General features: G+C 40.3%; 1 protein-coding gene across 2 annotated transcripts; it reads left to right on the forward strand.

Annotated features, from left to right (window-relative positions):
- Positions 1 to 86: 86 nt before the first annotated feature.
- Positions 87 to 8,912, forward strand: ptcd3 (pentatricopeptide repeat domain 3). Of its 2 annotated transcripts, none has more exons than XM_041047444.1 (22): positions 87 to 198; positions 366 to 418; positions 721 to 760; positions 877 to 922; positions 1,025 to 1,093; positions 1,834 to 1,938; positions 2,085 to 2,208; positions 2,331 to 2,434; positions 3,060 to 3,221; positions 3,401 to 3,461; positions 3,868 to 3,950; positions 4,688 to 4,832; positions 4,966 to 5,106; positions 5,370 to 5,398; positions 5,799 to 5,905; positions 6,218 to 6,296; positions 6,939 to 7,029; positions 7,214 to 7,299; positions 7,437 to 7,582; positions 7,740 to 7,781; positions 8,422 to 8,580; positions 8,741 to 8,912. In XM_041047444.1, exons 1-22 carry the CDS (start codon positions 110 to 112, stop codon positions 8,784 to 8,786), a joined length of 2,007 nt encoding a protein of 668 aa, XP_040903378.1. In that variant the 5' UTR covers positions 87 to 109; the 3' UTR covers positions 8,787 to 8,912. The 2 variants fall into 2 exon arrangements, with proteins under 2 accessions (XP_040903378.1, XP_040903377.1); XM_041047443.1 differs by having other exon boundaries at positions 104 to 198; positions 3,057 to 3,221.
- Positions 8,913 to 14,338: the final 5,426 nt, after the last annotated feature.

Consider the following 14,338-nt stretch of genomic DNA (forward strand, 5'->3'; position numbering starts at 1 on the left):
GGGAGAATCGTAGTAACCCTCCAAGGGACAAATTGTTGCTATTAATCTTACCCCCTTTTATTTGGTCCACATGGTTTCTCTCTCCCAGAATCCTTCAGTTTGCAACAACATGGCGGCGTCCGGGAGGCACGTAGGGCATTGCATCCAGAGAAACGGACGCTTTTTGCTAAATAACTTGGAGCAGTTGTGGGGTCACAGGTAAGAGGAGATGTACAGTTGTGTTTTAAACCAGAATGTTATTCAGTCGGCTTTATTTGTTTCTTATAGGAGTCTGAAGACTGCGGCTAGCATCACTTGTCAGGAGGTCATATCTGCATGAAGCTAACTTACATCACTGCAGCAAATGTTGTTTCTTTTTTTCCCAGGAGTTTTAGTTGGACTCCAGCTCTACATCAACAAGCTGCTGAAGCTAATAAAGGTAAATTAGAAAGACGGTTGTGATCATGATTAAAACATTTGCTAATTCACAGAATGCCAGTGTGAGAATACTTTGCCTGCTTTGAGACATATGCAAAGTCCAGTCATCCTCCTGTCAAGGGAATTTATCCAGGATATAACAAATTGTTTAGGCTTGTGGTTTTCAGCATTTTCTTATTGTGAACAAATTGCATGAAAAGACCCGAACCTAGAATGTATATTTCATTAGAGGCAGGGTGATATTTATAATGGTTATAATGTCATTTACATTAAAATTGTACCTTTTCCTCCACGTTTTTCCAGAATCTACAGAGAATATTGTCATCCCCAGGAAGAAAACATGGTATGTGCCATATTAAGATGTAGGTGTCATACACTGCAGGCAGACAGGTGGCAGTCTGTTAGACGACAAACTAAAAAAAAAAACAAGACTTTGAATCAATGTTTCTTAATAAACAGGAGCAAAGAGGCGGTGCTGGAGGCTCTGGCTGCGACTGTCAGCAGGGTGAGAGCTCCCCTACTTCTTTCATATTGCTTTTATCACTGTGGATATAAAGCTGTGCACTAGTTTATCTGTTTGCTTACTGTCTCTTCTTTTCATCACTAGGATCCTACAGCATATAACTACCAGTTCCAGGATGACCCTTACCTCTCTCCCAGGACTTCTACTGAGTTTGTACGTCAAAACCTACTAAACTTGACTTCAACTTCACTCTGTTGCCTTTTTTCTGTTGTTTTTTTTTCCATTCTTAAATCAGTCATTTGTCCTTTAAATTGGCTTATTTAGGAACCACAGGGTTATTGTAGTATAAACTAACAATATGAAAGGTTTTGTTTGAATTTTTTTTCCTTTAATTTAGAATAGAATAGAATAGAATAGAAATACTTTATTCATCCCAAGTTGGGAAATTTCACTATCATTAGTCATTTTACAATAGCTGTTAATCTTGGTGGTACTAAATAAAGACTGAGTGCCAGAACTGGTATCATGTGTAACTTCAGTACTTTCTTAATTAACTTGACCTTGTAAGTACTTTAACATCCTTTTCATCAGAATTGAATGGTTGTTTTTACCCTGTATGCAGATTTAAGAACTTAACTTGCTGGGAGAAAAAGCTGTTCTTTTCCATATATTTCTAGTTTATTTTAGTTGTGTTTGCAACAAGCGAAATAGCATTGGTTTAAAAAAAACAAAAAGGTTATAATATAATAACACCCACTGTTTATTAATGATAATGTTGAGAACATTTAAAGATGTAGTCAAATACAACATTAGCATGACAGATCACTGTTGTATTGATAACTAAAGCAAAGACTGCCCTCTGTGGTATAGTTGCTGTAATCACAAGAGACACAGTCTGTCACTGTGAGGTATTTTCTAACTGTTGTATCTTTCTCTCTCTCTTCTCTCTGCAGAAGTTTTTCTTTCTCGCTCAGGAGTCCGGCAGGTCTGCAGCCAAATTCTTTGTCAACAGCAATCCCAAGTTCTTCACCAAAGACTTTGCAGAGCCACATATACCAGTAAGAAAGCTTCTTTTCCTACTGAACACACAGGTGTCTGTAATGAAGAACCTGCAGATCCGAGGTCAGATATCGTAACACTGCAGATAAAATGTTGTTTTACAAAGAAATGATGAATTGTTTTTTTTTCGTGTGTGTGTGTGTAGTGTCTGATGCCAGAGACGGTGTCACTGCGTCTAGAGGAGATGAGTGAGGAGGCACTGAAGGAGCGAATCAGTCTGAGGAAAGTTACAGCTGCTGTTGACATGTATGACCAGCTGCTGCAAGCTGGTGAGATCTCACACACACACACACACACACTCACACAATCAGTATACAGTATGGTCTCTCTCTTACGAATGTTACTGTAACCCTACTTCATCAACTGTGTGTCTTCATATTAATTCTTCCAGGCACAGCAGTCTCCATGGAAACAACCCATGACCTGTTAGACCTGATCTGTCTCTACTGTGACAGAGAACCTGTTGAGGACGGGGATGAAGAGACAGAGGACATGGTGAGTCATTCCTGATCCGAACCCTGGGGGGGGGGGGGGGGGGTCGTTCATTGACAAGAAAAGAGGGTCATAATAAACTAAGTTGGTATTCTGATTCAAGATTCAAGATTCCCAGCTTTAAGGTGTTTGTTTTAATGTTCCTGTACGGCTTTCCTGATGGAAGCAATATGTCTGGCCCTTTTCTGGACTCGGGCAGAGTAAACTGAGCCCAGATCTGGTAGACGACAGCCTACAATCCCCTGTGCTGTCCTCACCACCCGGGTTAAGTCCTTCCTGTCCTGTGCTGTGCAGCTGCCATACCACACTGTCACGCTGAGGCACAGGATGCTTTCGATTGTGGCCCTGTAAAAACACTTTATTAGCTGTAATATGTCTAAAAGCTGTTTATGAAATATACAAACAGTTTAGTTTGAGTTCAGTGGAAGAATTTCATGGCTGACCTGCTGGTCGCTGCACTTGTAATCCGTGATGGTCCTGATACCTTTCCACATGTTATGTGGGTTGTTGTCATTGAAGTGCTCCTCAGTGCGCTGCAGTCAGCCAGAGACTTAAGACATCTTATTAACACTTCAGTATATATATATATATGTTTGCTTACTTTTGTATAACCTTGTGTGTTCAGCAGGAGTCAGGACGGGAGGTGAAGAGGAGGAGGATAGGATTCCGTCGGGCGTCCGACGTGCTGAAGTTCTCGTGGAAAGAAAACAACAACGCAGAGAGAATCTTTAACCTGCTGCCAGAGAGAGACACGCAGTGTTACTCTGCTCTGATCAGAGGCATGGTGAAGGTACGAGCAGATTCATTACTGCTGTTAGCCGTGGTCTTATGGCCTGTTCATTTTAGTATGAGAGGGAGACTCGTGTCGGTTACAATTACCTGCTTCAAATAATGCAGCCACAGGTTTTACGTGATAAGTGCTTTGGTGCATCTTAGATGAATTGCTTATCTGTGTCTGTCTCTCCTCAGCATGGAGCCTGTGCAAAGGCCTTCAGCATGTACACTGACATGCTCAACAACAAAGTGACTGGTGAGTTGAAAAAGAAAACAGGACAGGAACTGAGCACGTTAGTTGTAGTGTACAAACACCATTACATACACCAAAGGCAGTATGTGGACTAGAAACTGCAGCTGTAAGTGATGATTTTGACATGTACAGTTCTAACAATGAATTTTGAAATGCTTTTTTTCCATTGCTTTAAAACTCACAGTTAAACTTCACGTGTGTCCACTGTGTCTTCATTGGGTTTCTTTTATTCTTGTGGCTGTTTTAGAAATGTGATGGTGTTTAATTGAATCTTATGTTGTTTTTAACCTCTTGTTTGTTTGTTTTTTACTAAATCTGACCCACAATTAACTGTGAGCAACTGTCGATCCCTGTTGAAATTTGTGTGTATTGGAAGCAGATGACTAATAACCCAACCCTCTGTGTCCAGCTGACGTCCACATCTTCAACGCACTGATCTTAGCAGCTCCAGATGTCAGAGAAAAATACGATGAGCGCTGGGAGCTGATCACAGTAAGACTCTTCACACTGTTGTTCTTCTAAGAACAACAAGTTTTCCTTGGACAAACACCTTTTCATGGCATTAAAATGTCACTGGAACAGTAAAACCCCGTTCATTTGAAGTGTAATGTTTTTGTATTAGTCAGATTTTTTCAGATGAATGATATATATTTGTGGATCCACACAGTGTTCAATATTACACAAATAAAGAAGACGTTATAAAATAGTTTTAAGTGCAGATGATGTAAAATATATAAATTGTGAAATAATTTAAGAAATAAAAACTTAACCTTGTTATTTGAAACATTATTTCCTCATTCTTATTCTATTTCCTGTTTTAAAAATTCAGACTGGGGAAAACAAGCATTTTGTGATTTAAAAAAAAAAAAAAATCTGTGGACTTTCCGAAAAAAAAAACTAAACTAAACTCCATTTCATAAGTGATGAAATAACATTTCTTAGGAATCGTTGATTTAAAATAATTCACAAATTGTTTATTTATGTATTTTACACATTTCGCATTTAAATAATAATTTCATAATTACCAGTTTATTTCATCTTAGTCACTTTGGGGCTCCATACGCTGCATATTGACCAATAAAATCTAAAGTTTGATGTATGAAAGCTTCAGATGAGACATTATGTCATCATTTGAACATCATTTAATGTAATGTGTGTGTGTAATGAAATACTTTTACACACTGTCACCCTGCTAAGTCCTCTGGTTGTGTCTCTCTCTGTCCCCGCAGGAGCTGTTGACCCAGATGAACCAACAGAAGGTGAAGCCCAACCTGCTGACCTTCAACAGTGTCCTTAGGGCTCTGAGACGCTGCGGTGCTATGGCCAGAGCAAAATCTCTACAGACTCTGAGTGAGATGAAGGCTGTGGGAATAGGTAACTACCAGCACTCACACTTTATTTTAAATGTTTCAATAGAATTTCATGTTCCATTAATGAGTTTTATGGGCAGCTTATTCCTGTTTATCTCCACAGTAATAATTATGTGTGTGTGTGTGTGTGTTTTCAGCTCCCAGCCTGGCCTCCTACGACCATGTCCTGGCAGTCTTTTACAAACCAGCCTCCTCTAACCTGACCAGTACTGACGTTTTACAGGAAATCATTTCAGAACTGGCTGGAAGCCGCTTCACCTGCCAGGACTCTGATGATGGTATGTTGCAGTGGATCTGTCAGAGCTGATAATAAAACATCACCGGTCAAAGTGTTCGAACACCTCAGGTTTCCACTTTATACTGAAATTTAATGTCTGAACGTTTTCTGAAATTAAAGCATTGAACAATTAGATGATTTTAAACTAAATTTAATCTAAATCACGGACTCACCTATGGCGTTGTTTTAAATGGATATATAAAAAAAACATGGTTATATTTGCGATAACACTTTTAAAGCTTCTCTCTCTCTTCTTCTTTCCAGTTGTGTTCTTCGCGAGTGCAATGAGAATAGTAAGTCTTTTTTATTACTTTTTGTATAAATATTTATCTCTGGTGTGTTTGTGCAGAGTGCAGGTCCTTTTATTAGATTCTCAAATGAAGTTTATTATCAAGCACTGACGTTTCTTTGCCTATTTTTAGATTTATTCAAGGGTTATTGTCAAAACATTACATTTTATATTTAGCTATATTAAATTAGATATAGGCTGGTTTTGATGGCTTTGTTTATTTCACTTGTTACATGAGCCAAAGATTTCATTTTCACAGTATTTTAAAAGTCTTAAATTTGTCATAAAACATGCAGATGCCCTCATCCTCTCCATCTATCCACTGTTAATGTGGAGAAGGTTTACATCTGTTCATTTACCCAACCTGTTTTTCTCTTTCTGCCCATCTCTGTCTTGTCTGTCAGTGTCTGGATAACAAAGATATGGAGCTAGGTTATAAAGTACACAGTCTAGTGGAGGTGGGAGACAACTGGCGGTTGCTGGGAGATCCGTACCAGCAGAGTGTTTATTAGTGAGTAAAAACCTTCCACCAACCTAAAACAGACACCCTGCAGTACCACATCCAGGCCGCTGGGTGGCAGGAAATAATTGGTCAATTAATTAACCACATGTAAGTTACAGAGCAGATATTTCTGAGCCTCAGCTTCGACTGATATGTAGTGATTATGTAGAGTAAATAATAAATATTTCACATTATTAAAGCACATCATCATAAGCCCAATGTAATGGTGTTTTCCAGGGCTGAAGCTCTGTTACAAATGCATGAATGAATGATGAATTTTCACACTTTGTTCCCGAGTAACTGAACCTCTGTCCTCTCCAGTGGTCGCTTCTTCAACCTGCTGTGCCTGATGGAGGACATTGATACAGTGCTGAAGTGGTACAAATGGCTCATTCCCTCGGTCAGTACATCACTGCTTCTCTCTGTCCCTGTTCACGTGTACTACTCTCGACCATTTCATATATTATGTCATGAATCAGTAAAAGCTGCAGCTGATACTTCACAGTGTGACCGAACTCTGATTAACACAATAGGGTGTTAATCTTTTATTTAGTGGGGGGGTCACATCCACTGTTATGCAAACATTGCACAGCTTATAGATGTATACAAACAGAACACACAATACCGGACATTGGAAAGTTGTTATGGCAAGCATGTTAGCAAACAGTCACTCACATTTACACATCCAGCAGATGTCTGAAGCAACATTAGCATTCATTTGTATGTGCGTTTCTGACCGCTCGACAAATTGAAGTCTAATAATCACCCTTCTTTTTGCTCCCCTTTTGGTCTCCTCCAGAGGAGAAATATAATCTAAAAGAGCCTAAAAAGAGTTTGGTGATATACAGTCATTTGATCTATTTCTAATATAAAAAAATATTGATTCGTGAGGCTTTAACTATTGGATTTCAACACTTACTTAATTTAGCATGTTTGAGATCTTTTTCAGTGACTCCCTCCAGTAGAAAATGAGATAGATATTTAACTCTAACATACACTTATTGTTTTTTCATTGCTTTTTCATGATGTTCTCTGTTTCTAGTTGTACTACCCAAACTCTCAGGGACTGAAAGACCTGCTGCAGGCTCTGGACACAGACAACCGCCTTGATTTGCTGCCCCAGATATGGAAAGGTGAGTTTAAAACTGATTAATCACTTGTGAGTCTGATCCCTAGTTAAACTTTACAGTCATAGAAACCCTTTCATCTTTGGCTTACCTCTGCTGGTTTAACCTGGGTGAATCATGAGAAGTCAGATCATCATTATATGATTTTAGCTTGATTTTCTAACTCTCATGTTCTCCACATGCTTCCCAGATATCCGGTCTCTGGGTCATGATAATAGGTTAAACATTGTGGAGGAGCTGCTCAGCCTGATGGCCAGAGAGAAACACAGCCCTGAGGTCAGTGAGGGGGACGTGCAGCGTGGACATGGTGGCTTAATTTTATTGTTGTGCTCAAAACAGATTACTGTCACAGTTTTAAACTCTGTGATCTTCCCTCTGGGGGATTGTGAAAATAAATCTGTGTGTGTCTGCAGGTCCAAGAGTCTTTTGCAGCGTGTGCTCTGGACATAAAGACTGTGTTTGATGGTGACAGAGGGAAGTCCGGTCTGGAGCAGAGCAACTCCTCTCTCACACACATCACCTCCCTGCTGCTGCGAGCCAACATGACCGAAAAGGCCTGGTGAGTGTGACAGCTGCCTGCCTGTCTGCCTGTCTGCCTGTCTGCCTGTCTCTGTCTGTCTGTCTGTCTGTCTGTCTGTCTGTCTGTCTGTCCATTCATTTACAGGAGAGCTTGTAAAAAAATATCTAACACCTTTGCTCCATCCTTCTCTCTGCAGGGAGATGCTACAGCTCTTCAAATCCATGAATAGAGTTCCTACGTAAGTCTCCACCCAAACTACAGCCATACAGGAATCAGCTGTGGAAAAGTGACCACAGAGCTCTGGTTTATCACATGTTCATCATTTGACATATAAACAGAAAATACTGCACTTGAAAAAATACCATCTGGGCAAATTTTTTAATGACACTCTCTAGATCAGAGGTGTCAAACCTGTTCCACAAAGGGCCGGTGTGGCTGCAGGTTTTTGTTCCAACCAAGCAGCAGCACACCAGACTTGACTCATTTAATCAACTGATCTCAGTCTTCAGAAAGCTGATTGGTCAAACTGTGTGTTCTTGATTGGTTGGAACAAAAACCTGCAGCCACACCGGCCCTTTGTGGAACAGTTTGACACCCCTGCTCTAGATGGTAGCCACAGTAAAGTTAGATCGTTTGTTTTCCTGGCTCCAATATTTCCAACTTGTCATCACAACATGCTGGAGGTGTCAACACAAACAGTAAACACATTACAAGTGCAAGGAAACAAAGATGTAATTAGACATATTTGTACAAATAATCAGGCCTAACGTTCATTATATCAAGCGTTTCTGGATGTAACTATTCAAACAGGTTAAACAAGTTATAGAAATGAAGCGATCAGTTTGTGACCGTGTGTTTCCTGCTGCGTTATTCTCCAGTGAGGAGCTGTTGAACGACTTCCTGTCAGTGTGTCACAGCGACGGCTCTCCCCAGAGAGCGGTGGCCCTTGTTCAGCTGTCTGCAGCCTTCTGTCTGCCAGCTACGCCAAAGCTAGCAAAGCGAACACTGGCTGAGTTTGATCTGACGGAGGAGCAAAGGTGAGGAGTGGAGAATAATACTGCGACAGCAAGAAGCATGTTTTCATCTAAGACGATCACTAACAACTGTCGTGTGACAAATAAGGGAAAAGGAGGTTTTGTTTTTTAACTAAACTTACTAAAGCCCCATTTTCACACACAGTATCTTGTTTCCATCCAGAACCATTTTATCTGAACTGGAGTCTGCAGGAGAGTCCACTGACTGAAGGAGACAACGCTGGGTGAACTGATGTGACGTCAATAACAATAAAAGAAAAAGAAAAATCAGACAAATCCATAGACTGCACTTTTTTCTGTATCTGTGTAATAAAATATATGTGACATGAAAACAATCTAAACCTCTCCCAATGTTTTCTGTTGTGTGTCAGCTAGAGGCTGCTGTTCCTCTCCTCCAGGGCCAAGTAGCTCACTTTGCAGGACTATACCACAGTGTGTCACATTGTGACTGTTTCTTTTTCACTGTTTATCACTATCATAAGGCACAATTTAAAAAAAGTAAAAAGAAAAAAAAATCAGGAGGGACGATCATCCTCAGCCCATGAAAACTTGATTCTGATTCTAAAAACACGAGCAGGAATTTTCAGAGCCACAGACCAGGATCAGGATTTTCTGCAGGATCTACAACCATTAACTATGAGGCCTGGAGGAAAAGATGCAGACGAAGACTTCTCTCAGTGATACTGACCAACTTCCTCAAATTACTGATAAGCCACTTCCTCAAAGTGTGGGGTCTGGAATGCTGCTTTTCAGGGTCTTAATTTGTGCTTACACAGAAAACACAGATATAAAGACAGCGGTCTGTCGGCAGATGCAAATAGGAACTGTGTGTTTTTCCAGGCTGCCAATTTTATTGGCTGCTTGTCAAGACAAGACAGTGCCTGGGGTGTGAGTTTGAGTGAGTGTGTGTGTGTGCGTCCTGCAGTAAATAATTCAGTATAGTAATTGTGTTTATTGCATTAGTTTAATGGCATTACTTTAAGCAGCAATCACACTCTGTGTACAGTATGTGTTCATGTGTGTCTGCGCACGGGAGATGCTGAGAACTGAGAAGTGTGGGTGGGTGTGTGTGCAAGTCTGCACAGGTGTGTGTCTACATTAAAATGTTTTTTGTCCTTCAACCAATCATCGGCCGAGCTGGCAGCACGACCAAATAAGGACAAGTGGGCTAAAGTGAGTGGAGGTGGAGGGGGGGGGGGGGCACTTTAAGATGGGTGTGGTCTGGAGACAGAGTGTATTGTTCTCTAGAGGACCTGCCTAAAACCACACTGTCACTCTCATACACAACTTCATTGCCTGATACACACTGATGAACACACCAGTGTTGCCTTTCAAACAACACAGACTGCTATGTTTTTCTCTTTTTGACCTGCCTATATGAAAAAGCACACCCACAGCTTCCCTCATACACTTGTAAACTATTAGATGCGGTCACACACGCGCAGCGATTTTGATTAAATATCCTACTGTTTTTCTTCCTGGACCGAACTAAAGACAGCCAGAACAACCTGCTATGGTATGGGAGACGTGTAAAGTTAAACAACAATGAGGAGTTTCTTTTTCCTGGAAGAAAGGCAAACACACAAAATCACAAAATAGTTCAGCAAGATTGTTAAAAAAAAAAAAAAAACAAACACTGGATGTGGCCGGTCACAGGCATTCCTTTCTCCCACTCCTTTATGCAACATGAGTCTACTGTACTGGAGTGGAGGTCAGAGGTCAAACCTCTTCACAAACACAGGATGTGATGGAACATCCTCTAATGTTTTTAATATCTCTCCCACAAGGTGCTTTTTAACTTTTCTTTCTCCATGTAAGGCTCAAAACATCTCCGGTTTGCTGGGGTTTGAGGCTAAAAAAGAGAAAAAGTTAGGTTTTTTTTTCTGAATGCTACTTCCTGAGAAGAGAGGAATTGAGGGAGGATGAGGGAAGAAGATAAACATGTGGTAATGTTGGAAGGAGGGAGCAGACAGAGGTGGCAGTGAATGAAGAGGAAGGGGGCACTGATGAGACTCAGTACTCTGGCAGAAGAATTCCTGTTGGACTTCTTTTTTTTTTCAGACAGAGTGTGCTGAGAAAGTAAGAGGTGGACAGCTCACGTCAAACTGACTGCAGGGGAGTTATACCACAGCTGACTGACAGCTAGTAACTGTCAGTCCCACACAGTTGGAAAGAGCAGAAGATGAAAATATCCAGACCTCCAGTCATTGAGGTCTGACCTCACAACATTATTTCACCCCTAACTGGAGCTTTCAGTCTCAGTAACCACCATCACAAAGCTGTAACACCACAGTGCTTTTACATCTACCAACACTGTGTTATATCCACCAAGAAGCCATGAAGCCATTTACATTCACATTTACAGTGATTATGTAGAACTCATGATTTCACACAGAAACAGGTAAAACTTAGGGTTTTTTGCCCCTTGGGTAAAAGTCCTACTACTACTTGAGTAAAGTATTAGCAGCAAAATTTAGTTAAAGTATTAAAGTAAAAGTAGTGGTTTGGTCCCTCTGACTGACTGATTATAATATATGACATGATTAGATGATTAATACTAAAGCATCAGTGTGTCAGCAGCATGTTACTGTTGTAGCTGCTGCAGGTGGAGCTGGTTTGAACTGCTTTATATGCTTAATATGCAAAAAACAAAAAATCTTCATCCTAAAAGTAACTAATAACTAAAGCTGTCATAGCATAAAATGGAAATCATCTCAGAAAGCACCTCAAAAAAGTACTTGAGTAAAATACTTCCCACCACTGGTTAAAGGGGTGACTTCACTAACCACCCGGCCATTTTGTTGTCACCAAGAACCAAGAAATAATTCCACATGTGGCTTCATTCAGAAAGCATGAGGGTGACATATGAGTTAAGAATTCAGCCGTGTTAGCTTCTTGAATCTCAGTTTGAGGCTGAAGCAGAGAAAAATGTCTCGTTCTCCACAACTGAGATGGATAAAGATGCAGTCACCACCACTGCCTCAGCCACAACACACCAACCACACACCAACCACACTTTCAAGTGGTGTGAGATTTACTCTGTGGTCTACATGTGTGATCACATGAACACCAGCACTGAATGACTAGAGTCAAAGCCTGCATGAAACAAAGGTTTGTTAGGTTGCATTAATAACCGGACACAGGATTTTCAAGCCTGGTGCAGATGTTGATATATAAGAGTTTAAAAAAAAAAAAAAATCAGATAATGTTATTGGCTGATCAGCTGATATCAATTTTCTTTACACAACCAATAATGTAAACATTGAGCTGAGTATGTTCATGTACATTAGGTCACTGTACAGGCTTTGTAATGTAGCTTAATGGTTAACTCATGTTTACCTGGGCAAACACACACCACAAACATGCAGATGTTTACAGTTCTATAAAATATTCAAAGTCACTGTGATGCACACTTTGCAAACAGTGTCAGCTTCTGTTCTGTATGTGTGTTTTGTTTATGAGTCACAGAAGCATGTGTTTAAAGCATCCACCGCATCCTGCCAAAGCTGCACAGTGCTCAGTCTTTCAGTCTGAGCACTGACTCTCCCTGTCTGTCGACCTGTCTCTCTACCTCATTAGTGCCTGTCTGTGGATCTTTCTGTCTCCATCTCCTCTTATCAGTGTCTCTCTCACATTACTGCGATGTAGACGAGCAGCCAACAATAGTGAATTGACCAACTTCATTTGTTTGGCTTGTTGACCTACTATTAGCGTTATCACATGAGTCAGTTGCAGCCCCACTGAGGCAACAGCAGACAAAAATCTATGGTCCTTCTGTCGCTGGATACACATGGGAACACAAATCATCGACTGAGGTCTGAGTTTCAGTTCAACACATCCTCACATTCCTTTAGTCCTTTAGTTTTTTGTCTATCTATCTATCTGTATAAATATATGGGTTATTTCTGTTAAATCGTAGGCTACTTGATTTAAATTAAAAAAATATATAACTCAATAAATTATTTCTAAATAAATTTATCATAAATTATTTATCTCTATTTATAGTAACAGGACTGCACACAAAGTAATTCACCAGAATCAACACGGGATGTTTTAAAAGAGACCTTAATACAAAAGACATATTTACTAATTGTATGTATTTATTATAATTTATTCTTGATGCAACCTACAGTCATTGGCTGCAAACCCTGGGGTCCAGGGATAATTGCTCTTTATGCTCTAACTTGACTGGACTTGGATAGTGAAAGACTCCTCAGAGAGACTGAACACCAGTGGTCCATCCACACAGGTGTTTCCACTTGTTGCCTGACTGGACCTCGTCTCGGTGCATCTCTCTGACACCTGTGTTCATTTTGTTGCTCTTAGTGCCCAAAAGGTCACAGTGAAATTTCTTCACTTGTTTCTTTGCTAGTGTACAGTGTTGTTGCTTGTCTTAGATAAACTTTGTTATCTTTATTAGCAAGCTAAGGCCCAAATTAGCTCACTAGCCATTGACTCCACTCTCACAGTTGCAAAATTGGGTCCCACGTGGGCAGGCCAGTTCCCACTGTAGGCCAAGGTGGGTTCTGAGGGCAAGGTGTATCTGTGTGGTCGTTCATTTCCTTATTTCCTTATTTTACTTTAAGATAAGTTAAAATAAGATAAGACAAGACTTTGTTGATCCCACAGCAGGGAAATTTACTTGTTAAGCAGCTCACAAGAAAATCAGGAAAAAAGGATAAAGTGCAGAAAAACAAGAATGCAATTCAAGTACAAAAAAATTAGTGTTTGTACAATCTAAAAAAAAGTTAAGTTAAAGATACAAAAACAGGAAAAACTGGCTATATACAAATTTACACGATGATGGAGGAGTGATGAATAGGATACTGTGGGAGAGAGAAAAAATATTGCACAGTCCCGCCATGAACAGATGAAAAGGCCAGACCAGAGTACAACTAAACAGTTGAGATGTGCAGCCTGACAGCAGAGGGAATGAAGGACCTGCGGTAGTGCTCCTTCCTACATTGTGGATGCCTTAGTCTGCTGCTGAAGGAGCTGCTCAGCGCCTCCACAGTCTGGTGCAGGGGGTGAGAGGTGTTGTCCATAATGGATGTCAGCTTAGCGAACATCCTCCTCTCACCCACCTCCTCCACAGTGTCCAGTGGGCAGCCCAAGACAGAGCTTATTCAGTCTCTTCCTGTCTCGGTCCCTGCTGCCCGGTCCCCAGCAGACCACGGCATAATAGACAGCAGAGACTACCACAGAGTCATAGAATGAGCATATAAGTAAATAAGGAAATGAACAACTACACACACATGCAGAGCTGAAACAACTGATCAACAGATTCAATTATACTTCCACCCCTAATATTCTGGTGCTCAATTAACAAAGATAATCACAATTTTAATACTCTGTTGTTTTTTTAATTATGGAAACATGCATTTCTGGTTCCAGGCATTTTCTGCTTTCTTTTTTTTGCCCTTTGGAGTTTTGGACTGTTGGTCAGACAAAGCAAGACCAGATGTCATCATGGATTTTTTTCCCCCCAACAATTTAAAGACGAAACAATGAATCCAAGAAATTATCGAGAGATTAACTGATAATAAAATTAATATTTTGTTTGTTCAACAATGTGGCTTTTAATAAGGATATCACTATGTTAATATGATCTTCTGTTCTTTCATTTATTTCTGCTTCTTGACCAACAACAGATGTGGAAAAGATTTTGCTTCTCTGTCAGTGCTCACTCTCTGCCATTCAGTGACATCACTGTCTAGTCCTCTTTTTAACGGTCAAAGACAAAGTCACAACTCGGCTAGAG

Source organism: Toxotes jaculatrix, chromosome 10, assembly GCF_017976425.1.
Source record: "Toxotes jaculatrix isolate fToxJac2 chromosome 10, fToxJac2.pri, whole genome shotgun sequence".
Classification (NCBI taxonomy): domain Eukaryota; kingdom Metazoa; phylum Chordata; class Actinopteri; family Toxotidae; genus Toxotes; species Toxotes jaculatrix.